This window comes from Blennius ocellaris (assembly GCF_963422515.1).
Source record: "Blennius ocellaris genome assembly, chromosome: 2".
Taxonomy (NCBI): domain Eukaryota; kingdom Metazoa; phylum Chordata; class Actinopteri; order Blenniiformes; family Blenniidae; genus Blennius; species Blennius ocellaris.
The window spans coordinates 18,498,497-18,526,365 of NC_137651.1; the positions used below are offsets into that span (position 1 = coordinate 18,498,497).

General features: G+C 39.9%; 1 protein-coding gene across 1 annotated transcript in view; it reads left to right on the forward strand.

The window, feature by feature from the left end:
* The window catches only part of lsamp (limbic system associated membrane protein), a 235,777-nt gene that overhangs the window by 202,710 nt on the left and 5,198 nt on the right, over positions 1-27,869 (forward strand). The window contains exons 5-6 of the mRNA XM_080504709.1: positions 17,099-17,230; positions 18,352-18,472. Of these exons, the coding sequence (XP_080360835.1) occupies positions 17,099-17,230; positions 18,352-18,472 (253 nt within the window). The remainder of the gene's footprint in view (positions 1-17,098; positions 17,231-18,351; positions 18,473-27,869) is intronic.

Here is a 27,869-nt window from a genome sequence, read left to right on the forward strand (position 1 = left end):
CACACACAACTTAACAACAACCTTCCATTTCTGTCATCATGGGGACCATCTGACACTTCTCTTAACCCTTTATCAGCCGCTTCATAAAATGAATGTCTTTCACCATTTTTACTTTAAATTCAATACAGACATACCATTATGCGACAGTTACATAATCCTATTTTGTTATATAAAGCTGCTTTCGAGTCTGCTAAAAATGGCTGTCACATCCGTTAAGTCAACCTGTTCTACAATGCCATGTGTTATTTACATAAAAGTACACTATTTACAGTACAGTCTGACTCATGTTTCATATTTGTAATATAAATAAATAAATTAAAATGGGATAAACTTTTCTAAAGCATATGAGTCAAATGCTATAGTGCTTCATTATAGACACTGTATTACCCAAAATGTGTATATCAATGGATAGTACACATATTTTTCATACTCTCTTGTATTTCATGATTTGGCATGAATGAAGAGATGCACAAGTTACAAACTCTGGTCTTGACTATTGTGTACTTTTATCATAATCCAAACACTTGACTGCTAATATTTCATTTGGAGTTGGAAAAAAACCACATTGTCAAACGCATCACAAGAGAACAGAAGTAAAAGAGTGCTCAAGCATAAACACAAACACACTCAGAAATGAAAAGAAAAAGTGTCTTTGCTTCAAGCCTCATGAGACAATCATCCACCAGATTAACGACAGGCACCCGGAGATGTTGCTCTGACAGACAGATGATACAATATTTGTCTTTTCAACTGGAAATCCTCTTTGGAACTGTGTAGTTCGTTTCAAATTCAAAATTATTTAAAGACGGCAAATTTGCATGGCCTTGACAGAACATCACACTCTCGACTAAGAATAGAGACATAGTGACACTTTGTCACATTTACACAAGCCCCAGTGGAAAATGTGCACAATTCCTTCAGGGATGCTTCTTGCTACAGACAGCTAAGAAATCTGCACCCACACCGCCTTAAGCTGGACCAAACCAAAAGGTCATCTCATTCCAAGAATGCACGCAGTGGTTGAACAACTCCAAAAACATTAATGAAAGGCTAATAGAGCAAGCAAAGATGGATCGCTTTAAATCAAATTGGTCAGAGTATAAAACTCAATAAACCGAATCAAATATGACAGTCCAGGGAGCCAATAAACAAGCAGACAGTATGTCTGCTCTGGAAAATGCCTCCTATAAAGTCTTCTCTGTAAAAATCTTCCTTTTCCCGGGAATAAAAACCAGAAGCAATCTCACAGAATTCAAATAACTCCGAGTGACAAATGATGCCTCCAATGCTCTGGTTGAGTATTTTCTGCTAACTGTCCAAATTGATATTCCACTCTAGGATTTGTTTATGGGATAGTTAATAGCAGGGTTTCTCATGGTGTCCACATTGATTATGGCTGTCATCCGTTTTCACGGCGCCATCCGAGCTGAAAAGCAGCACTCGCACATTTTCATTTCTGTGTCATTCTTGCCTCTTTTCGTTTGATTATCACAACACTAATCAGATTATACCTGACATCTTTGTTTTTTAATGCTAAAATGTCACACTAGATGTGTTAAAGGATAAACACACCGAGCCTTTTTCAGTACTTAATGAAAGTATAGCTATACATAATTAGACTCCATCAGCAATACTGTTTGTGTTTGTCATTGAGACAAGAGGTGAGGCAGATTATTGCTTGCACATCACTGAGCTTGTAATTAAGGGACTTGGGGACTGAACTGAAAGAATTTTCCTGAGGTCTAGTGATTGCCAGAGCAAGTCTGAAGCAAAAAAAAAATGTGAACCTGCTGTGTTGAGACTGCAGAGTGCCATCAGATGCAACATGGTACATATTAGTATCCTTTGAGCACTATTTGAAATGACAGTAAGATAGGAGATGCCTAATTATGAGTGTAGATGTGGGCTTCTGCGGGCAAAGCCAACAAGAAGCTCATTAAAGTGGAACATGTAGCAGCTCACCTGATGGGTTTTATTTGTTCTTTGTTTTGCTTTGCCAACGAAGTAACAAGCAAAGTTTAGCAATTACCACAATCACAAATAATGACCTGGATGAAAATCATGGTACCACAAACTACCCACACTTTTGTGAACAGTATAATATGACACAATAGAACAAAACATTAGATGTTTCAGAGCAAGGTCAAAGAACTTTCTTTTCCTATTAAACCCAATAAGGGCATTGGAGCAAAGACAGAAGCAGCAATGAAATTGTGGTTCTTTGGCTCAGACCTGCTCATTATGTGGTGTGACGGACTGATTGATTCATTTACAGTCAATGCTCTGTGTCGTAGCTGGACCATCCCAACATCAATCATGAGTAATGGGCTAATCAGACAAGAAACCTGCAGAAAGTGTCATCGTCATCATTAAATGATGTTCAATGTACCTGTTTTATTGGCCAGTTGGTAAACAACAAACCTTAAAAGAAGATTTGTAGGCTTGCTTGATAACAATGTGGCCCTGTTATAAAGGGTGTGGGTGGCTGAGTTTACAAAACACCTTAAACAAGGGGTAACAGAGTTCATTTTAAACTTCCTGTCACAGTTGTTTCTTTCCCTTTTAACTCACATCAGACTGTCTTCAGTACATCAAGAACCAGGACCATTGTCATTTAAATCATGTGAAGTTATGTTAGATAGAGTTTTCCTTTTTAACTTTAACTTTTACCTTTATAAACACTTTTTACAAGTTTCATCTAGCTCCCAAGGTTTTCAAAACAATTGCCTTTTCAGTGGCTCCGAGCACCGTTGTCATGTAAACGAACACCCAAAATGCAACAAAGATTTTCTGTTTTCACTTGAAACGTCATGGAAATTGGGCCAGAGTCAAATATCTCAGTGCTGATTGTGCTACCTGTTCAAAAATCACTGCGCTGCCCGGTGCCTTCAAAGAAAAATTACAAACAACATAGTGTCCCTTTCATTTATGTGTCTTGAATGTTTATTTTCAGTTTTAATCAACCTTTAAAATCTAGTGGTTAATCCTTTTAATGCTACTTAAATATATCTGTATCGTAAATCAATCACATTAAAGGCTTTTAACTGGATTTCTCTCATAAAGCGTATAAATGGAGCCTTCGCTTTGTACTTCATCTGCAGTGGATGTACCCATTGATAAAAGATAAAAGGTGTTTCCACTGTTATTCCTTCACTGACATCAAATTTGAGTGTTTAAATATTGACTGACATCAGCTCCTTTCAGTTTCGTATGATTACTACAGACCACAGAACAAACACAACCAGCACATCCGTTTGGCGTCTCATTAGATTGGTGCCTTTAACCATGGCTGCTGTATGTTCTGAAAGACACTTTGAAGAGCTTCGGGGAACATGGTGTATATTATACACCATGTTCCCCTAAGATCTTCAAAGTGTCTTTTTGTCTTCTTCAGCAAGCCTTGTTATACACTGTATAACAAGGCTTGCTGAAGAAGCTCTAAGTCTATGGCACCTATGTGAGACAGTCAACTTGGTGTAGGTAGAGCACTATCTTGTAGTTCTTGCACTTTTTTATCAAAAGACTTTTTATCCAACCTCTGCGTGGGTGCTGCTGTAAATATTGACTGAATAGCTCATTGCTGGAACGGGGGAGGAGAGCAAAGGTGAAGGGATATTTCGCTGAGATTGGAGGAATCAAAGCAGATAAAAGAGACGGGTGTGGAGAAGTGGGATATTTGAACGCGTATGAGAGAGTCTGAACACTCTTTTGTGGCCTGGTACATTTGTTTAGAGGCTACAACCCTCCTGGACGTAGGGAGACCTGCTGATATTTAGGTGTTTGTTTACTTACTTGGCTGACTAGCAGCCTGCCTCTACCTCCACCTCCACTACCTAATCCGGGTGGGTTCCGGGTGAACGGCAGCACCCCGTCGAGCACGATGAGTGGAGAAATGGAGCCACTGGTCAAGCAAGCAATCCTTCACTGCACGCCTCTCGGACCACCGAAATAGAAGTCAGACAAGGATGAAAAATACATGCCTGCTGGATGACTGGTTTTCTTTGACACGAGGAAGACCCATGCCAAGCTGGGGAAAGGAAGTAGTGCTATCTTCAGTAAAGGATGGGAAAAAGAGGAGAACAAAAAAGTAAGGCAGGCTCAAGATTGAAAAGAGAGAGAGAGAGAGAGAGAGAGAGAGAGAGAGAGAGAGAGAGAGAGAGAGAGAGAGAGAGAGAGAGAGAGAGAGAGAGAGAGAGAGAGAGGAGAGAGAGAGAGAGAGAGAGAGAGAGAGAGAGAGAGAGAGAGAGAGAGAGAGAGAGAGAGAGAGAGAGAGAGAGAGAGAGAGAGGAATTATGCTTTTGTATGCAAATGACCAGTTTCATTAGATGTGCAATCACTCTTATCATTAGTTATAGCAATTCCAGTAGTTAATTAATGTTCAATTATGCATTCAAGATCCTCTCACCTCTCTGTTGTAATAAGTTTTGTCAGTCATTTGGCGCTACAGGCAGAATGGCCACAGGGAACCTTGGGTCCGTTCAAGCAAAGGCGCACACATCTGGACATCAAGCTTGAGACAGTAATTCAGGATGTAAAAAGAATGGCTTTTTCACTGTGCTGCACCCTGGTGGAGAAGTGACTGAACCACTATTGAGACTGGTCTATAAACTCAAAGTACTAACAGCTTCAAGTTCCTATTACCTGTCCCATCAGAACACTTGTTTACTGCTGCAGTGTCCTTGAGCAACACGCTGAAACCTTAAGGTGTTCTGGATAATAGCAGCAGCTAACTCTAAATGGCTCGCAATGAATCTACCACAACAGTTACACTGCAACAAAGACATCTGTCCAAATGAATTGATTTGGACCGCAGCCCACATTCCTATATGCTGTACGATCCCGCTGAATATTGAAGTCATAACCCTTTTATAACGGAGCTTGGCAGGGCAGCCTTTTCAAGATTTGATGCTGAGTGCCCTTGACACCCCTCCTACGTCGGCCTCGGCAACACCGGCCATGCTCCAAGACTGGGGGTTGGGAAAGTCTCCCCCAGGACTGTCACCTTGTCTGGAAACGCTCCTCAGCCAGTTCCTCTCAACAACTCTTTGTCTATCCATCTTCTGCTGTCGCTTCGTGTTCCTCTACCTTATTTTCACTCTCTGCGTCTCCTCCACTTTCCATCAGGCTTCCATCTCTTCCCCTTTGGCAGAGAATGAAAATCACTTCAATTGTCCTTTCTCAACCACACCTCGCTGGTGTTTGTGTGTGTGTGCGTGTGTGTGTGTGTGTGTGGGGGGGGGGGGGGGGGGGGGGGGGGGGGGGGGGGGGGGGGGGTGGGGGTTGCATAGCTTGTGAAAGGAGCAGAGCAGGCAAGAGTGCAAATGCATAGGTGCTTTCAGTGGTATGAATGTGTGAGCAGTTCAGGCAGGACACATGTATACACACAAACACACACACACACACACACACACACACACACACACACATATCATCATCATCATCATGCCAAGCTGCCAGTGGCAGAGTGTAGTTGACAAGCTTGCTGATTGTAGGAATGAAGTGTAAGGTGGTGACAGCTCCTTGTCAGAGCAACTCAGGTCAAGCCTCCAGCTGTGTGTGTGTGTGTGTGTGTGTGTGTGTGTGTGTGTGTGTGTGTGTGTGTGTGTGTGTGTGTGTGTGTGTGTGTGTGTGTGTGTGTGTGTGTGTGTGTGTGTGTGTGTGTGTGTGTGTGTGTGTGTGTGTGTGTGTGTGTGTGTGTGTGTGTGTGTGTGTGTGTGTGCAATAAGCTGAACCGCAGCCCTCTAAGAAGCAGGAGAAGACAGCTGCTCGTCCGTCTCTCAGCAGGTCTCAGATCTGCTGACTGTCACTGTTCACTTGTTTGTTTACAATCAGCACCATTGGCAGCTGGTCTGAAATCAGTCTGCCATCACACAGTGCGCAAAACATCATGTGCACAGCTTGCCCTGTGTGTACCTAGCCTCATTAGGTGTATTCACCACTGGGCTGGCTGAGCACTACAGTTCCCACTTGTTTCAGACAACTGTATAGAAACTCAGCTTTTTTTTTTAGGGTTTTTTTCTGGGCCATAAGCACTTTTTCAGTAGCCTCAAGTCACATATTCCCTCAGGGAGATGGTAACCTGAAGGAGAAGTGAATTCAGGATTTGAATTAGGTTTTTAGCTTGAATCCGTTCTTGTAGCCAATGTAGAGGAGACTTAAAGCTATGTTGGCCCTGGAGGCCGACATTATCATTATTGATGATCAACTTGCAGATGTGCAGGATTATTTACTAACCTAGTAGCAGCGTATCAGAAAAGTTTTAACCCGTTTTCATGGAGATGGAGTCTTAGCATTATCAAAAAGTTGCTCCTTGAGATCATTTTCCAAAAAGTTGCACCCAAACCGCAATGAAAGTTTGGCTATTTTCACTTGAAATCATAGTGTAAATATTGCCTCAGAGGTACTGGAAGAGTCTCATAATGAAGATAATTTAGGTATTGAGTGTTATTTAGATTCTTTCAAAATACATTTTTCACAAGTTGCCAGATGACACATCATTTAACAAATTTCACAATAATAAAATAGACAATAAAGTAAACATTAGGATGGAGATGATTAATTACTTAAAGCATCAAAACGCCAGTAGAAACGTATTGCACTCATTTTCTTTTGTGTCAGTGTGAATTATTTGATTTGACGACAGGTTTTAAATGTTTTGAATGCTCTTGAACTATTCTAAAGATGTTACTTTTGGTTAAATGGTTTAAAATTCATCCTCGAACACAACAAATGAATACAATCTGTAGATTATTTAAATATTAGCTTCCCCCTTGGTTTATAAAATATTAGTATATATATATAAATATAGTATATATATTAGCTTCTGCCTGAGTCAGTTCACAGTCAGTTATGAAAAAATTATGTTAATTATTATTTATTACTTCAAATAATTGCCCTCATTTCATTGAATCTCTATAGAAGACATTTGCTTCATACCCCATCATCTTAATCAGATTAATCTTTAAATATAATAAATTGTTTAGCAATTCTGCCTGGTTGCTCTGGAGCAATGTTATCCCACATTTGAGCTGGAAAATTGAGACGTTGCATTAATGAATCAAGTGTTGTACAGCTGATTATGTAGATTTTATATTCAGTAGCTGAATGGAAATGATAGAGTCATGGTCTCGCAACATTATAAGTGCACATGACAAGGTTAGAGCCTTGGCCCAGTGGCCATAAATCTCTTTAATCACAAGCACACAGACATACAGATGCCTACGCTTCTACCTTTATGTGAACCGTCTCCTGACATTTATCCCTGCAGGCAAACGTCGTGACATCGGGCCTCGCACGGAGAGATGCAGCGACACACTTAACAACTTATCTTGCCGTCAGGTTGGATGTGTAGAAACGATGCTATCGTGCGTGTGTGTTTGCACATGTGGATCTTGCCGTGTTGGTGACGAGGGGAGTGAAGGAGAGGGGCCAGATAAAAAACAGTGATAGAGGAATGAGCAGTGGTACTCAGAGGCTGACCTTGCTCTTCACAAAGCCTCTTCTCCCATGGCAAACACAAGCCTATGGGATCTATCCACACGGTAATGAGAAGTCCTCCCACAACAATAGGCCAGATCCGTTTATCAACCGAGTGCAAGAAAGAGCGAACAACTCAACCCCCCACTCCGTGGGAATTCAATCACTTAAACCCTATTCTGTTTTATCAACAATTAATCTCCTTTTAAAGCCACACACTTGAATAGGACAAATAGCCACGCGGCTGCAGCAGCGCTGAACGGGAGAACCGAGGAAGTTGCAGCGAAGACACAACAAAGGCGTGTGAGGGTCAGAGAAGAAGTAGAAGAAGAAAGAGGTAGAGAGTGGGAAAATGAGATAGAGGGAGAAATGACAGCGTTCGGGAAAAAACAGACGGCTGCACCGCTCCGCTGTGCATATCATTTCTTCGGCTCAAGAAGCGGCAAATAAACAGCCGTCTTGTTTTTGGCTCCAGCACCTGTGTTGTTTCTGCACTGCAGGCAGCAGCAGCGACAGTAAATGACTTGTGAATAGGAGTGGAAGTTTTGTTTTTCCCTGCAAAGACTGGCAAAATAGACATTATTTGTGTACAGTTTTCTTTTTAGATATATAGTTTCACTGCCAAATACAATTGGAAATTCAAATTTGGATAAAAAATAATGACAAAAGTCGACCCATGAGGACACCTTTGGCAATTAGACTTTAATGGGTGTCAGAGATATTTGGCCTGGCGACACAGGCTGAACCAGAGGTTTATGTCCCTTGTACGAAGTGTAGTACATTTTAATAACAAACTGAAAAAAAAACTGATAGCTGTATCTGCAGTCACATTTCGACCAATCCCATATTGTCATCCAAGATCATGTAGAACCAAACTCCAAACTGTAAAAATGCCATGGAATTTGGAGCACACATTAAAAGGCTGTACTGTAATGTACCACTAGGTACATTACAGTGCAGCTTTTGCTGTTTGAACTGTTTTTCAAACATTATACTGATGGCTCTGGGTTAGCGTCTCACAAAAACAAGTTTCATCAAGCGAAACTGTGGAGTGCAGAAAGGAATCCGTGATATACTTCCCTTTATGGTGTGACTCTGCCGTTGTTTAGTTTTTGTGTACGTGGCCTTCAGTGGGAGGAAAAAAAAAAGCCTGGACACCTGCACCCTTAAAATAACAAGAAAAGACTGGTTTTAGATGGTCAGTAGTGCAGTTAGTTTTGGTGGCCTCAAGATAGTCTTGCACTCGACCACATCTCAAGACCGTGGGCACTCCAATGGGTGCAAACAACCTACTCAATTTAAACAGTGTAGGTGCTGGACAGGAGAATTACAACTGTGCTGGGATGGAAACAAGCAAGGACTCTTGCCCTGAGACTCTTGACACACTGCTGTGCATTGGACGCAGAGACCTTGAGTTTAAAAAAAATTATATGTTTTTCCTTTTCTAACAGAGATTAAAACTGTGCAAGATCTTCATTTTAATGAAAGTATGTTTTCATTTAAAGACTAAAATCGCTCCCCAGTGTTGAATATTTGCAATTCCTTGCCTGTTTTGGCGGCGCACTGTCAATACAGTCATAAGTGAGTTTAAAGATTACATTTGGTTTGTGAGCAAGTCTTTTTTTTTTTTTTTTCATTATCTCCAATACAAGGAATGTGTTAATGAAAAAAAGTGTCTTGGTAATTACGTGTTGACCCGTTATTTAAATCACAGTGACGGAGAGATAGCTGCCATGTGGCTGTATTAGATAAAGGCAGGACCAACTGTCCAAACACAAATGCTCATATGCTGAACACACACACACACGCGCGCACACACACACACACAGGTTTGTACGGCATTATTTTTGGAGCCCGCTCATTTACATTATATCATCCCTCGCCACTTTAGCCCTAATATTAGCCCACACCTAATTCTAACTATAAATCATACCTTAACACCTAAAAATATATAAACACACTGTGTGGTATACTGTATGCTGAAACCCTGGAGTACAGTGTGGATCCCTAAAGAGAAAAACAAGGAGACGCATGCATACAAAATGTTCTGAGATTCGAAGGTCCAAGGATTAGGTGACAGGTTTGTACGTATACAAGCACCGGAACACGCGCCATCACGTTCATGCAGACAAAAGAAAATAACTGTCGTGGGGTCTTTTATGCTACTTGACTCTGAAGTTTCTCAAATCAGCTGCTTAACATAAATTAGCATTTGCAAAATAAATGTAATGTTTCGCACTCTGGTAAAGTGATGCTGATGAATGATGTATGAGGATATGCAAATGGCTGCAATCCAGTTAAAGTTGCTGGTTTGTGTTTCTCATTCCTCACCTCTTTGCCTCCTGCACTGCTCTCTCCTCCTTCACTGGCCCATCTCTCTTATTTTTGAAAAATTGATCGGGGAATATCTGAGTTCATTCATGTGCCTAGTGGGGGTGCCTCTGCATCCAGCCACGGCCCCTCACTCCAACAGATGTGTTTTAATTGACGCGGAAATCTAGCAGTTGTTCTCGCGAACTTAAAACTGCTAATGTAATGCAAATCAGCATACGGCAGACATTTGTAGAAAGCCTACATCTTCCCATATCGGTTCCAAGAGTCAGCTTACATATCCCAAAGTCCTAGAGCCTTTCAGTGGTATTAGTGGGGAAACAAAAACAGCAATTGTATGCATTGTCTTCTCTGAAAGGGCTCGAGTTTGGCTCTGTGGCACATTAACAAATTCAGAGGAAAACAATTCAAGAGGTTGAATCTCAGTTGAGAGTTCTCTGAATGTCTTGTTAATAAAGGTGATAAGCGTCACCGCTTAGCTGCAATTCCCCGCTTTTCTTTCTTTTCTTTTTTTTAAATTTAGTCTTTCAGTAAATTCCATATGCTTTCAATCGATAATGGCCACGTCGAGCTGAGCGGAGCCCTCCTTAGCTGCAGAAAGATGTAAAGCAGCAGGTAACCTGATCACTCGCAGATGTTTCCTTTTATCCTTTGCTATTACATAGTTTTCGTTTACAGTTCCTTCCCTCTGAGCTCCCGACTACACATTTGCTCTTGTTGATGAAACACCCACATCAGAGATATTACTGTTCTGCAGCCCTTGAAACAATTCTTTCTCAAAAGAAACATTTTCCACTTACAAAAGGTAATTTAATTTTGCGTGGTGTTGCAGTTCTTTCTTGGAGTTGGCAATTGAAAGTAGATATGAATCCACAAAAGTTGAATATCTCGTCAACATTGGAAGAGATGACAATTACCGTACTGTAGTTGTGGCTAAAGGACACCACATAGTACTTTATTTATGTTTCTCAGTGAGATGAATGTAAGTGGGTATTTTGAGAGAGAAATACTTGTCTGCCAAAGTTCTATAGAAGAGCTGAGTAAATCACTATGTATAAGCCATTTCTATTCCAGTTACCGCTATTCTCTGAGTACAAGACAGACAATGTGTTTCGCCATCTATTCTCTCTGTGTTCCTCATTGTGAATTCTATTGTTAGAGTCGCTCAAGGCTACTGACACTTAAGTGCCCCCGAATCCAAGTGTGCCGGAAGAAAAAGTTGGAGAGAAACACTTGTATTGTGGAAAGGTAATCGATAGACATGCGGCAAATCTGCTGCTATTTGGCAAACTATTGAGTGCTCAAAGACTTCACAGGTGAAGAGGAATCATATTTATTGGTAAATATATGTAACCGTGTGCTCAACAATACATCTGTTATCCTCACATCATGCCTACTGCTTAACCAAAGCCACATTTCTTGAAACCGTTCACACTAAATTGTCTTAATGACAAAGTAACTCTTTCATGCAAAATTGCTTCATACGATGTCGGGATTATAGTTGAATCGTGGCGGCAGTGAAGCAACCAGAGCATTTGCTCAACCTTGTGTGACAGACGTTCTACACTCACTGTCGTCAAACTAAATCTTCCATTGACCTGTTCGTAAAATGTGGCCCCAGAAGTTTTTTATCTTAGTTAAGTGGAAAATTGGACAAAAGCTCTGATGTTCTCTTTAATCTGATCGCTCCCATGCAGAGAAGCACTCTTGTAATCATTCTCGCTCATGTCAAACTTATTTTGGTTCAGTAGCCACATGCAGCACCAGTTTCATTTCTACTGGGATGAAATATTCAGTTCTAAACATATTCTGAGGATTCTGAGTGTGTTCACTGTAGACTCTGATAAGTTAGCAGAACTCAAAACAAATTGAGGCAATGTGTTGTCTCAATTTAAGTCAATGCACACGTTTCTTTTAACTAAAATGTATGACTCATATCAACTCAAAAGGGAAGAAAAATGACAGAATGTTAAAAACAAACTCAAACTTTATTATTAAACCCCCAAAAGGATTAATATTATTATTATTATTATTATCATCATCATCATTATCTCGTGTATAAGTTATACATGTGCCATTGTACCTTATCTACTGTCATTTAGGGTTTTGGGTTTTTTTTTTTTATTGTTTCCTGTCATAGTTTCTCTACTTTTAAGAAACATTTGGTCCTTAATTTCATTGTATCACCACAACAAAAGTAAAGAACCCATTAATCCCAAAACATTCCAAAAACCCACGGGCAAATCAGCAGGAAGCTTTATTGAAAGAAAACAAAAAACACGTGTGTTGTTTTAACATGAAATGTTCTGCTGTGACACCTGCTTTTATTATTTTATTTCATTTATTTTAAGGTTCAGGCTCCAAACATGTGGTAAAGAGTTTATTTTTGTTATTCTTTAAGGTTATTGTCATAAGATTACTAAAAAAGAATGTGATGTAGCTCAAACACGTTTTGCTTCAAGCAGCTACAGTCAAATATGAAAATACCATGACATGGTTTTTTTGGGTAACTACAACTTATAACTGCAAACATTTGGAGATTTAGCATACAAGTCTTTACATGTCACTGGACAGGCACAACAGATTTTAGTGAGCTTTCACGATGCCCAGAGGATCAAACTTTATGACTGCTGATTGCCTGGACTCTATCCGATGCCTGGCACAAAGCAGCACCAGGCTGCTCATGCTCCATTGCCACCTTGGAGCAATAGGAAGTGAATGTGCTTTACAGGTAATAAAACCAGGACTTGGTAACACTATGCGATGTCTACCTTCACTTTTACGAAACCATTTGTAGCTAAGTGATCATTCAATTGGTTTACAGTCGTGATTTAAGCACATGGTGCTGGCAATGTCAGTCTGTGCAAGGAGGCCAAATAGATGAAGATTGTGCAGCAGATGCGTTGTGCTTTTTCACTAGAGACAGGTTAAAGAGAATGTGAGATGGCATTCTGATTGGTTATTCTAAGGTTATACCCAAAATGCATACATTTATCAAGATTATTAAGAGTCGACTGATTGAATTCAGTGAAGCACTGCTATTAAAATTGCAAAAGTTGATTGGGATATATCCAAATAGACTTGTTCCATGTGTATTCAGAGCAAGCAATCACCAGCTCACAGTTTAAATGAACTCAATCCTCTTGCTGAATTGCTACTTTTGGCTTCAGTTGCATATATTGGAAAATGTAAGCACACTAACAAATTAAGCTCCATAAACATAAATTTTAACATCTGGATAGATAAAGTGTTATCCTCACTCCTTACTCTTGTCTTACTTACCGTAATCGTCCCCTCTCTGACACCCACTCACCCTCTTCTATCGAGATTAGCATAGAAATGTGATAATATAATATAGTGTAATGCCAGGATTCATGGGGCTTTTCTAATGTGCACACTTTGAATCAGTCATCGCACTCAGTGCTCCCCGAGAGCCTTCGAGAAAATCCGTCTCCACCGCAATATTTCGCATGCCGGCTTCACGCTCACCCAAAGAGACATCGCTCCTCCGCATAGAGAGTGGGCACACGTGTGTGCACATGCACTGATACTATACCCACCTCTCAAATCAATTCCCCTGAGAAAAGATTAACCAATCCATCTTCATTATGCTTCATTAAATAGATAACACGTGAAGCACGCACTTTATGTGCAAGAAGCTCTTTTCTCCTGTGGGCGCAAACAAAGGAGCATGAAATGTTGTATAGTAATTACCTTTTTTTTTTCTTTTATGCAATACATCTCATTCAATTCATTCTTCATGATTGAGTACTTCTTTACACACACGAGGTTGGGCTTCTGACAGTTAATTGTGAACAACTCGTCAAGCCACTTTGCGTCATCTTTCATTTAATTCTCTTTTCAGGCTTCAGGTTTTTTTCTTCTTGTTCTTCTTCTTCTTCCCTGCTCTTTGATCTCTGCAGTCACCTGGTTTTCGTTCTGTCTTTATCTGGCACCAAGCTAAAGCAGTGAAGAAGAGATTGAGCCTCAATAGAATTTCCATGGCAACAGATTTTCAATCATGGCTCTCCAATCGCATCACTCTGGCAGTCCGTTCACAGAGAGCCGAATCTGATGTGGTGTAGACTTTGATCATGATCCCACTGATCTTTCAATCAACATGGAATAATACTGTATCAGATGACCTCCATCCCCATCACGGAGCTGATTTGATCATTTAGCTTTTATTCTCCTCTGCTTCTCCACACTGAAACTGAGCTGCACCGATGTCCTTGGGCTGTTGATTAGTTGGAGGCTTTCTAACGTTAACTTCTTAACATTCCACTGAAATTATTTGAATTGGCGAAAGCGAATCCCCTGATATTCAACTAGCGTCGGCTGATCACGGAATTGCAGGTTCATTTCACAAGGCACCACATGCTTTAGTTCCGCAGCCCATTTTTCCTGGAAACGAGAGTGTGAACTGGCTGGCAGCTGAGACCGCTGACATTTAGTGTTGTTACAAATCGCACGTTTTCCCCGCTCACCCCAAGACATCTTCTCCAACCAATTTATTCCGACCACCAAGATTCCATCAGTCCTTATTTTCTTAGATTAAGGGAAGTATCAGTCGATGTTATAGTAGTTATTACATTTGCTGGGCCTTCTGGGACTCCTTCCCTCATTCACCGCAGATAATTGTATCTTTTTGAGAAATGCCCTGAGATCAGGCACCACTCACTCCATTCCCGATGAGATGATTCCTTATTAAGTTACTGCAATTTCCCAAAATTTTATTTTCCATTAGGTTGAAATGTGTGCAAAGGGGATGTACATGTGAAATGAATCCGCCTCATCTTTGCACGCAAACAGAAAAATGATCACATCTCAGTTAAATTAATCGTTGCGTCACACCTCCGACAAATGAAGAAATTGTCATTGTCACAGTTAATGATATCTCAAACTGTTTGCAACGCCATTTTCCGATGTTACAAAAGGCAAAGTTCAATTAACATTAGAGCACATCAAAGACCGTGCCACTTTCTCTCCCTGAACTACCCATAGATCTCGAATAAGACATAGAAGATCCTTCCTAATGAGATGCCAACACACTGTGTTCTTTACATGGGTAATTAGCTGGATTGTTCATTAAACAATTAGTCAGATATCTGTCCGATAGTCTCTGCGGCTTTCTTGTTCTCTGTTCAGATGTTTCGTCTGACACTTGTATCATCGCCTTGTTAATTGAAGCACTGAGACAGACCACCCAATATAAGTCTGTTTAACAAGTTGCTAAATGCACTTGTAGTGGAATAGTGAGTCCAAGACTCAGTACATTCAGCTTGACCTGGCACTGATTTTCGATTGGCTCTCCAGGAGAATATGAGCGTGGAAGCACGCCATCGTTCAGACCGCTGCTTTATTTATCGAGGTCCTTATTGAAAGCAAGTCTCAAAAGAATTTGAGGTGTCAATACACTTTAAAGCCCAACGGCTCGCCTGACAGCCCCGCAGCATGGGCAATAAACATGAGCAACACATCATTCGAATTACTTCGTCTCAAGCTTTCTGACACCTTTAATCCATTAAAGTCATGAGCGATGTCCCTCCAGAGCCGCATGCAACCTGAGCACGTTCTGGATGATGTTATCATTGCCAAGACGGATGCATTGTGAGGTGCAGGAATACACGTGGGAGGCGGGGAAGTCATGCTGTGTTCAGCCCTAAATAGAGAACTGTAGCCTCGGGTCTTAATGGGTTAAGCATCCACATGTGATACTGACATGATCCGTGGATTCCAAAAGAAATCCATTTGCTTTTATCATTAAGAATGCACTTTTTATATCCTCTGTGCTGCTGCTTGTCATTTAATGCTTTGAGTACATCTAAAATGTTCCTTCTCCTCGTTCTAATGATGGCCATGCCAAGCTGACGTGGGTGTCAGATAATGTTTCAGTGTGTCAGATAGTCTCAGTGGCAGGCCACATTGACTCATGGAAAGACTGACGAATTCTTTTTTGTTTGTTTGTTTGTCATTTCGGTTTGGAAAAATAATGCATAGAAATATTTAATCAATAGGTACGCCTATGAAACCTGGAGAGATGTCAGATGGAAATATTTATTAGGCACATGGGGACCTGCTTAACGAGTAATTTGTAAAAAAAAAAAAAAAAAAAAAAGTCCATGAAAGAGGGAAATATGCATGCTGTATAATGAATGAAATCTATTTGTCAGCTGCACTCAGCAGCTGCACTCGACAGACAAATCCATATATAAAGCTGCTGTTACACCAAAAAATGTAACACAGTGATGTTGGGTTTTTTTTTGTTTTTTTTACATTTGTCACTTTTTATTTATATAAATTTAATAACATGGTAAATGTGTGTCATGTATTTTTATTTTAATAGCAAATTAAATCCTGTCCCTGTTCCTCCTCCTCTTCCTGCTCAGTCAACTTTTTTTTCTGAACCAAAAAAAGTTATGAACCTTCGGGATTAGAAAGTCAAATGAATCAAAAATATGTCATTTTAGTTGAAATTGTTTTTATGTGTTGAATTCGAGTGAGTTTTTAATACATCCGGTGACGATCTGAATGTTGACAGTGTCGGTACCAGATCTGTCTGAGCTGCCAGATCTGTGCCTGCGCATGCCGAAAACATCACACACAAAATAGGAACTACGGCAATTCTACATCGACAAACTACAATAAAGGATGGATGGATGGATGGATGGATGGATGGATGGATGGATGGATGGATGGATGGATGGATGGATGGATGGATGGATGGATGGATGGATGGATGGATGGATGGATGGATGGATGGATGGATGGATGGATAGATAGATAGATAGATAGATAGATAGATAGATAGATAGATAGATAGATAGATAGATAGATAGATAGATAGATAGATAGATAGATAGATAGATAGATAGATAGATAGATAGATAGATAGATAGATAGATAGATAGATAGATAGATAGATAGATAGATAGATAGATAGATAGATAGATAGATAGATAGATAGATAGATAGATAGATAGATAGATAGATAGATAGATAGATAGATAGATAGATAGATAGATAGATAGATAGATAGATAGATAGATAGATAGATAGATAGATAGATAGATAGATAGATAGATTCCTAATTCCCAGTTTGTTGCCACGAAATGATGAAGTGTTGGTTGTGAAAAGTTACATCATGAATGAAGATATATTGTTAGATACCAGAACACTTTGCACACAATATAGTTTTAGTCTAGACAGGCAAAAATATTGTTTGAGACTTCAGCGTTTTGTCTCCTTTAATCCACCCCCTCACTTCCTTTGTCTTCCTGTCTGTCTGCAGCCGAGCCGTTGGACGGTGAAGAGTACCTGGATATTATAGGCATCATGCGAAACCAAGCGGGCCGTTACGAATGCAAGGCCAGCAATGACGTGGCCACGCCCGATGTCAAATACGTCAATGTGGTCGTCAACTGTAAGTAACAACAAACTGGCAGTGCGTGCTTTATACAGAGTACATCAATACTCCCCACACATGTACTGTCAGCTTTACAAGATGATACATTCAGCTCATGAAATCTTGTAAAAGTCTGGAGTTCTGAGTTATGAGCTTGTAAGGTATGACATGGCACGATAGACGGGATGAATCTTGAAAGTTTCGAAGGGCTCTCCAGTGTTTTTGAGATGAATCAAAGCCAGGGCCAATCGTTGACTTTGATTGCGTCTGTCATTTTCAAAGTGATTCTCACATAACACGTTGCCGTGTGAGAGACACTTCACAATTTGAAAACAGGATCACCTAATTGCATCTTTTCAGCTGTCCAAATTAGATCTGATGAGTGTTACGTAGATGTCGGTCGTTCAGGATTGACAACCAGCTCATGAGAAATCAGAAACTGAGAAGAAGAGGAGTTTCACAATTCTTTTGATCTGAACAAATCACATATGGCTGTTTGCCCAAACTGTACTTTAGCCAAGTCTGAGTGCCTGAGCTAAATGATAACGATTTCTATATTAAACCAATTCTTAGTGTTTAATCCCAAATGGAAAATGGGCATTAATCCATTTAGGACATATTTCTGGCCATTAGGATGTTTGTAGAAAGCCTTATGTGTGTATGATGAATGCTAATACACTTGATGAATTTGAACTGATTGCTCTGTAGAAGTGTATAAAAGTCAAGATACAAGTAATCTATTCAACACTGTCTCTGGAGCAAAAACTGGAAAGAAAATAACAACATTTTAGCTGTAAGACAGCAAAAACTCATCTCTCTCATCTTATCCAGTTGAGGTGTTTACTCGTTTTTATCATTTAAATTGAATACTGCTATTATGATGCCAAAAAGACATTTTCCTTGTCTCACTCTTTTATCGGTGCTGCTTTGCAGACATCCTTGACACAATGAGAGTGACTCACAATTTTTGAAAAAGAAAAACGAGGCATTTCAAATAAGATCTGAAAAAGAACACATGTGCCAAGGTGTTTTATTAAGTTGGATCATGACATTTCCACGCTCGACTATCTCATGCGTGACGGTTGCCTGGGTTATTACTCTTAATATGTGACTCATGTCACTGTTGTGTGACTTGGCAGACCCTCCGACAATAAAGAGGACCCAGAGCTCGGAGACTCCGGTAGGCCGCATGGGAACGCTGCAGTGTGACGCCACCGCTGTGCCCACACCCGAGTTTGAATGGTACAGAGATGAAAAAAGGTAAAGTATATCCTGAATTATTTGTTGTTTGGTTTTTTGTTTTTGTTTTTTGACAGAGATGGGTGTCCAAAGCTGCCACGCATTATCATTCCAGTGAGTCCACAAATAGAGTAACAATAAAATAAAAAGAAGGCTTGGATTTCCCAAGCATTTTCTCGAGGTGTGCTAAAATATAAAAGTAACCACATTTACATGAAACCAATTACATCAGCTGTAAACAAGTCATTATACTGAGCACAGTCCATTAGCCTCCTTCAGCACAAACCATCATATCAACTGATGATTACTGTAATGATCTCTGATCATTTTTCCGGGATGGAAAACCTTTCGTTGTTCAAATGTAAAATTACTGGAAGCAACAGAAAGAAAAGCTTTTTTTTTTCTTTTCTTACTGTGTATATACACCACAACTTTTTTTCCACACCACATTCTGATTAATAAGTAGTTACAGCTATTAAAAGCTGCAGGTGACAGGAAACAAATGAAGGCTTGACGAAAATAACTTTATATTGACATGAACGGACTTGGTTTGAGGCAAGAAAGGTGCAATGTTGATTAAAATTATTATAATCAGGCAAAGTAATGCGATATAATGCCTTACTGTGCCAGAGGCACAACAAGTAAAGGCCATTAAATTAATCCAAACTCATCATGTGATTTGTATTAATAACAAAGGCTTAATTACATTAGTGCTAACTCCAATGTTCATCAATTTCTGATATTCTGGGGCCAACACCAGCTAACAAAAACTGGAGAGAAAACTACCTACTTTCATCTGTTTTAGTTGTGTGATAAGTGAGTAACACACACTTTGGCCTTGTATATCACACAGTGGCCTCATTTCTATGACAACGTCTCAAGCATAATTGTCACGATTTCATACAAGACTTTATAGCAATCGTATATTTTTGTCCTCCTTCATTCTGTCACAGAGAAGAGTGATTCTTTTGGGAGATTTTTCTTCAAGGAAACCTGCAAAAAGTGCATTAAAGGTGCATTAACAGAAATACCATTATTTCTGATGGTATTTTTACTGTTTTATTTCAGTGATGCTACAATAGAGCATTTGAAAGAAATGTATGATTTAACACAAGTTGCATGCATCTTGGTGAAACCGGCGCAGTCAGAGGTTTTGGGAATTACACCAACGCCATAGTGGCGACGCATTAGCAGCATGATTCAAACCAGCAAACTTTGGGCTATGATCTCGCTTCCCTAACCTAATGATCTTTATTAATATACCAGCACTCATACACTGAAGTACAGCTTGAAGTGCTTTTACATAAAATGAGGAAACAGAATTAATTGGCTATAAAGCAAAACTGAGTGAAAAACAAGTGATTTAAAAGCCAACATAAAAAACAACCAATAGAAATCAAGATTAGAAGCAGAAGATAGCATTAAAATGGCTACACTAATTAAAAGCAAGGACATAAAAATACACCTCAAGCTGTTTCATAAAACTGTCTAAAGAAGATTTTTCTTTTACATGAGCGGACAGTTATTTTTTCTTCCAACCCACAGGAGCATAAGACAGAATATTGCTGCACGATGATTTCTATATTTGATCTTATTTTATATGAATCAGGCCAGCTCCTGAGGACCTTAGAGTACAGTTTGGAATATATCCAAACCAGTACTGTAACTGGTCATGAAGAACTTGAAAAAAACCAACTAAAGTTATAAAGTCAAACCTAATGCCAGATTGATCTCTCGTTGTTGATTTTGTAAGGATTTTGGCTGCTGGTACAGCATTTTGTAACAGTTTTAACTCCATAATGCACTTCTTGGGGGCGACCCATATAAAATAAATTGCAATAGTCCAAAACCATTTTAATGAGTCGATTTATACATCAAATAAAACTCCGATCAGGTAAAAAAGTAAAAGTAAAAACCCTGATGCTCCCTATCTAGTTTGTGTTTAGTTGATCAAAAACCCTATTTTCTTTATTCACCTGAACCACTTACTAAAATGTCTCTCATGTCTTCATTTAATTTAATGAAGTTTCCAATCATCCTACCTTTAGTATTGAAGAGACACTTTATCAGAGGATTGAGTATAGATGGATAATTTAGTGCCACAGATAGTCGGGTGTCATTGCATAAAGGGAGAAAGCACACCTCTTATGTATGAATATGTGCTGCACCAAACAATTGTGTATTTTGGTTTATTTTTTTACATATTTTTTCCAAGCCTATCTCGAAAAATGTAAAAGCAGACACACAAAATGTCATACTTGAATACGACCATGACAGTTGACATTATATACTTACACAATCACGGACTAGCTTGATTATGCAAGTTGTTAACAAAAAAAAAAAGAAATTCCTCAGCTGGAGGAATTTTTTTGAAAATCGATGACTTTTCCACACAATCCTGGGTTGATTAATTCACCACTCCCAAACGTGACAGTAGTTTCATTCGTTGTCACAGCCGAGAATCATTGTATTGTATCCAATGGCTTTAATGGGCCTTTCAGATATCTTTTGAAGTCGGCTCTTAAAGTGGTCTCATTGTTACATTTGAAGGTTAGTTTGATGACATAATCTGAGTGGTCTGATAATGTCTAATAGCCCGCCTAATCCCTCACTTAAAAGTGGCCGATTGAATGTTGCCATGTTACAACAGGAGATTCTTCGAGAAGGAAGAAAGGAGCAACGGAGCGACCGTCCTTGTGTCTGCAGTGTATAGACTGCCGCCGCTGAAAATCTCAGTAACTCTGTTCTCATAGAACAAGTGATTGCACTGAAAATGGAAATCAGGTTCCCGGTGCCGTACTGTCTCCCCTGTGAAATTGCAAATTGTGTGACCAGACACAGATGTTCATTGGAAAGCTATCAATTTGAGTGTTGTGCATGTGTCAGAAAAACACTTTAAGAGGATTGAAATGTAATGACATTTGAAATGCAACATCGACCCAGTTTCTCCATTTCAGCACTTGTCATTTAATAACCTGAGAGATGTTTTTTTTTTTTTCCCCCTCCACAGCAAACTTACCACCTGAGTCCATGTGCGAACAGATAGGAAAAAACAAAAAAATATGATTAAGAAAATGTTTTGCAAAAAAAACTATCCTGTGCAATCTCATTCAACCCCAAAGAGAAGAAAAAGTTCACTTAAGATTGGAAGGGAAATTTGGAAGGAGTGTCACAAGTGTTATCACAGATATGGTCTTAAAAGTAATAGGCCCTATCATGCCAGTTCTGGAGGAGAAAGATTTATGGTCGTTGCAATATTTTTGCATTATCTGTTGTTTCCAACCTCCATCTATCTCTGTTGTTTTGTCCCCCGGAGGGTTTTGGCTGCGTGCCTGTTTGCGGGGCCCCGTCTCCCTCTGTGCCAGTGGAAAGTGTTATTGCACCTTCTCCTTGGATGATGATGCTAATGCACCATAATAATATAATTTATCCTTGGTTGGCCAGTTAATTTTATAGGCCCCCCTCCCCGAGAATGAAAGCTAATGCACTGTATCCTGTTGTGTCTTATTTACCTGACTCTTAAGGTGAGGTCTTGCTCCGGTGCTTGTTTACCTCTTAATGAGGTTCAACCTCATCTGCATATCGGGCTTTCAGCGGACATCCTGACGTCTGCATTTTGATCACAAGCCATTTTGCAGTACAGATTGCAACACATGAAGGACTTAAGGTTCAGACAGCGGAGTTTCTGACTGGTAAACAAACAATTGTGGTTTTCTCATTGTCTGCTATTTATTTAATGGTTGGAAAAGCGTGAGTTTAGCGTTCGCCTCATACGTTTGTTGAAAACATCTTTTTACTGTGGTTGTTTAAAAAAAAAAAAAAAAAAAAACCAGACCCACCCAGTAGCTGCATTTTGTGCTTGAAAACTATCACATAATAAAACCTGTGTAGTTTTAGCTGCTCATCACACATTTTCAGCATGAAACATAAACACGCCATTTCAATTTTTTTTCTTATTCTTTAGGACGCGTCCATTTTTCTGACATGTTCATGATTAGTTGTGGTCCTTTCTGTGTATTATTGCATCTTTAATCCCTTCCTTACAGGGTATTTTGACGAACAAACAAAAGCGGCCGTCTTGAATATCTCACTGCTACCTTTCAGATGCAGGATTATCATAATTGATGTTGTATAATTGTTTTCCTTAATTGATGTCGTGCTTTGAACGTCTTCTGTGTCTGATTTTGTTGATCTGATCCTCCACAACGTATCGGGATTAGTGTGAAGGATTAATGTGGTTGACTGGCAGAAGTAAAATATAATTAGAACTGATCCGAAATTGTTGACCAAACGTTAGCTGATGAGAATCTGTCGATTCAGGTTCGTACTGGTCTACAATGCAGACGTATATTAAAAACTTAATGTTGCAGAGTCACTAACAATCGTTGAGTCTTGTCCATACTTCTTCACTATCTGCCCCGGGGGGACTGAGCTGTTTTGCAGATGCTGAAAGGCGTGATGCTTCACCTCACTTTGTATGTGACTGACTTCCCCTGATAGTTCTGCCCTCACCTGAAAGTATCACATGTGTAGCAGTGCAGAACGTATTGAGTTTTCAGAGCAGATCGGGTAATAACACCCACACTGGTTCAGCTCTGAGCGTCTTGCTCAATAATGAGCTGGTGTCGTCCTTGTTGCATGCACAGATTGCCTTGCCTCAAGAACCGGCGCGAGCTACAGTATGTGGTTGGTTAGGATTGAAGTGGGATAAGCTGTTTTTGGCGGGGTTGCAGCAAAGAAGGTCATAGTGATTGGGCGTAGAAATCCAAACACAAAGAATCAGTAACCTTTTCCAAATTTTGCCTGACAGGGATCTTACAAGTCTGGGACTAACTGGGAGTACAGTTACATTTGTATGGACAGACTCTCGACTCTCCAGCCCGCCATTGTTGGTATTATCAGTCTACTCGTGCATGTATAGAATAACTATTTACAACAGCCGTGGTGTGTGCATCTGCAGTAGCAACCTTTCAGGAAAGTTGAGTTTTCCCCTATTTACACAGAGATGGTGCGTTTTGCCATGTTTCGACAGAGACGCAACATTTTAAAAAAAACTTGCGTTTTCAGTGGCTCCAAGCACCGTTGCCATGCAAACGAACACCCAAAACACAATGAACTTTTTGTGTTTTCCCTTAAAAGCGTTGTTGTGTAAACGGAGCGTCAGACCCACAATGCCAGTAGCGAGTAAGCACTGGTTTTGTTTACTTTAGCATTATCTCTTGGACTAGTTCCTCCAGTTCCATCAATGTACCTAATGATGCTTTGATTAACCCTCAACCTCCAGCAAGTTCTCATTGGCTCGTAAACTGTCCTTGAAGCTTTGATTGGGCCTGTCTGCATGTGTTCCAGCCTCCTCTGTGTGTCCGCACTCTATGAACTTTATATCCTTTTATGACCTGTTAACTGCGGACTTCTAGAAATTATCTTTGAAAGGTTTCATCACTGTTAACTCTTCCATTTATCCTCAGCCCTGCGACTCAACCTTGAGTTCGACGCCCCAAAGAGTACATAATAAATAATAAATAATGAAATTCCTCTTTAGTTATGAGCCACTCTCAACACATTTCTCAAGATTATTATTTTAATTACAGTGTATAAGTCACTGTGTTTTTATACCTTGAGACGGCTGTATAGGACAGCATAATATTTTTTGAGTTGTCCTTCAGTTCGTCCGAACCTTCGTACATCTCCTTTATGAGATCGCTCCAAAGAACTTCGATTGCGCACCTAGCCAATCAGTCAACAAAGATAAATGTGAGATGAACTTGGACTATATGGCACATTTCACTGCATTTCATCACTCGTCTCAAGGCTCGCGTACAGACACATCAAGGTGATCTTTCAACCTTGGATTCATTTGGGGCTCATGGACACTTTAATATATCAAAAAGGTGAGATGGGTTATCGAACTACCAACTGCAGGAACTGAAGCTGACCCACTCCAATAACAGGGGTGACAATCCTATTTTAAGTTCAGCTTAGTGTAAAATGGGCTGTATCAGTAAAATGACGGCAAACACAAACTTTAATTAAAAATAGCTTCACAATTCTGAATAAGTTGAAAGAGAATAAGAGCAATTTCAACTTTATGCTTTTTTCACTTATGCCACATTAAAAAAATATATATCAAATGTCAAATAGTCATGTATCCCTTTGTATATGAGTATACCATCTGAAAATAATAATATAAAAAAGGTGCTTCATTTAGCAAATCAAATGAAAGATAATGGTGATGGTTTCACTGACTTGACTCTTTACAAACAGCCAGTAGATTAGAAAAAAAAAAAGGTTCATATTGCCCCCCCCAAAAAAGTTAGCTTTGTCTTTGTGAATGTTTACCTCTTGACATTTCTTGAAACCTGGTTTAAAAAAAGCACACGTTTGAAAATAAGATGAAATGTTCAGATTTCAGTGGCCTGGAGTCGCATTGTAAGGTCACCTTGAGCTCAAAACCTTATTTCACACCATCTTTAACAATGCCTTCTCTTTCACTTACCCCCCATAAATAGGGGTGGACAGACATTATTGTAACTGTGCTGGTTGATGTGGCAGAAAGATGTGTAATGGTCTCTACCTTAAGAGGAGTCTTTCAGATATACACGCGAAGCATAAGAAGCGAGCAGTCGCTGTTGAGAGGATGGTTTTCTTTTGTCCTCAGGTTGTGTAGGTGACACCATACAACAGGAGCGGATGTTCACTTTGTCTGCAGCCTCACTGCTCGACGCCTCTAAATCCTTCCCACTGATCTATTAAAATGTCCGATTCATGCCAAGTATCCTGTTTTATTGTTTTATTTATGGTGACAACCACACAGTTATTTTTGGCATCCCCCACTTTTCTGCAATCATTTCCAGTCAGGAAATTAACAGGATTAAGACGCTTTTTTTTTTTTAAGGCCGGCTCTTCTCGCCTCTCTTGGCACAGGCTGCTGAATGCATACTGGGCTGAGCAGAGAAAATACTTGACTCTGTGTGTATCCATCTCAACTCAGTGTCAACATCTGCATGAAGTCGCGGGCGTCCTCAGGTGATGAAATGCAGATCTGAACGATGTACGATTTGAAGCGCAGATGAAACGCGTCTCCACAGCATTTCTCACATCGCACAGATCTGAGAGTCTCCCCTCGCATATAAAGACCCAATTAGCCTCGGATGAGCCTGATATATCATAATCTTAAAGCAGCGGGTCCTAAGTGATAACTCTCCCCACCTGGGTGTCACAGCCATCCCTGCTCATTCCATCTCGTCTCTTGGCTGTACCTGATGGAATTTAAATCAAGTTGTAAATCACAGGCTGAAAGCCGCTGCTCGCCACCTTGTTAAATGTTTTGTTAAAGGATGTTAAAGACTTTGTGAACTGAAAAATACCTTCCTCAAGGTTTTAACTTGTGACTCGTTGCTTAAGATGAAATCGGCTGCATTACTCGTAAGTTATGTATATTACCAAAACAGCTGTTTTAAATCAGATGCAATTCTTTCAGTCCTACTTTTACATCCCTGCACTGGATTATTGAGCTATTTCAGTCCATATCACCTGCATGTACAGAAGTAGGATCTATATAGGTTCCTAAAAATGATACATTATTTCTATTCATCCTACTCTCTACATCTTTTTATGTAAATAATTGAAATAAAACCCAACATATTTCCAGTATGAGATGTTTAGACTGTCAGTAATGCCACATCCAACTTAATCAAATATGCAGCTGTGTTAAACGCCCCCTCTACTCTGTCTGAAGGAAATATATACAGAAATCGCATATTACTCAATAGCACATTTAACATTCATTATTGAAATAAAAATCTAATAAAATCTCTTCACTTATATTCATGTAAGCACATAACTGTGCTTTTTACAATTTCTTTGTGCCGCTTTACATTATTGTATTTTGCATATGTATACATTAATCTCATGAGACATTTCATATTTGACTGTATTCAATAGGATTTACCACAAGAGCAAATGAGGGTCCCTCTTAACATTTACAATAAAAAAAAAAGAATAAAAACATACTTCTTTGCTATTTTATCTTTTCTGATAAGAATAGAAATGAAGAGTGTTGTTTTTTTTGAGTCATTACAAATAGTTAAGAGGAGGAAAAAAAGGATAACAGCTTTTCTATGGAAAAGAGGTGAAGAGGTTTCACATAGTCGAATCTCTTCACCCCCAAAAGGTCCCGAGATGCCAATTTCTCCTAGTGAGTGGTTCAGGTTAACAAGAGAGATCAATAATGGAAACTTTACTTTAAAGATTCTTTGAAATTAAGAGATCTGAGCCGCTAAAGCACCACTCTTCCATTCAATCCATGTTTCCAGCACAGGAAAGTCCAGAGCAAACTCTCAGGTCATGTGACAGTTTGTTGTTTTGTCAGCTGGCTGTCACAGCCGATCTACCGCCTTCGATCATCTCCGGGTTACAAGTCTCAGCAGGAGTCTCCACTTCATTTCATTTATCACCGGCTTTGAATCATAGCTGGCCTCTCACTTTCCCCCGGCGGTGATAACCTACTTTAGATGCTACCACACATTGCAGAATCAAATCCGTCCATCTGATGATTCGCTCCGGTCTTTCATCTGCTCTGGCCGGAGAGTGCCGCCCTGCTCGCAGTGCCCGCCTGCACGCCCTTCACCAAATAGAGGGGTCAAATCTTTTCAATCAAGGGTTTAATGTACCACCTTGGATCACTGTGCATCAAGTAGGGAATTGTTGAACAGTTTCCAGTGGATTATTGCTGCCCTCTACCTGTGAGGGAAGACGCAGCCTCGGGAGAGCCAGGGGGAAATTTTCAAAGATACAAGAAAGAAAAGGTAGATGAATGCAGTTTCTGCCAACTTCTTTGATAAAATATTGAACAATTTCTTTTTTTTTATGGCAGATGAAGAAGCTGGCTGGTAGCTGTTTTTTTTTTTAGGGTGAAATCAAAAGTGAGGGAAAGTTACAGGCTGCAGAATGTGCGCACATGCCAATATGTTATAGGTTACAGCACAAACTCGATAAATGTTAATGTGAAACAGATCCAAAAGAAGAGGAGAGGGTTCACAGATATGCGTTCTCTTTGTTTATTCTGCTTTTCTTGCCGCTGCCGCCGCTGTGTATTTGGACTCTTTTTACCATAAAAGCCGACCACAATCCTTTTACTGTGGAAACAAAAGAGGGAGTTCTGTCTCTTCTGACCTGTCTGGGTCAGTTTGCTCCCTCGCTGCTGCATTACAATCATATTCTCTAATCTGTTGTAAAAATAGCTGTTTGCACCCAGCTCCCGGTAGTGCTGCGTATTATCTGGATCTCTCAGCATGCTCTGTGAGCGGGCAGGCCTTTTTAATAGTGCAGTCACTTCTCATGAAGATACACTGGAGAATATATCTGCTGCTGGCCTTATCGTTAGAAAGTGGAGTGTTGCTTTTAGATGGAGTGGAGA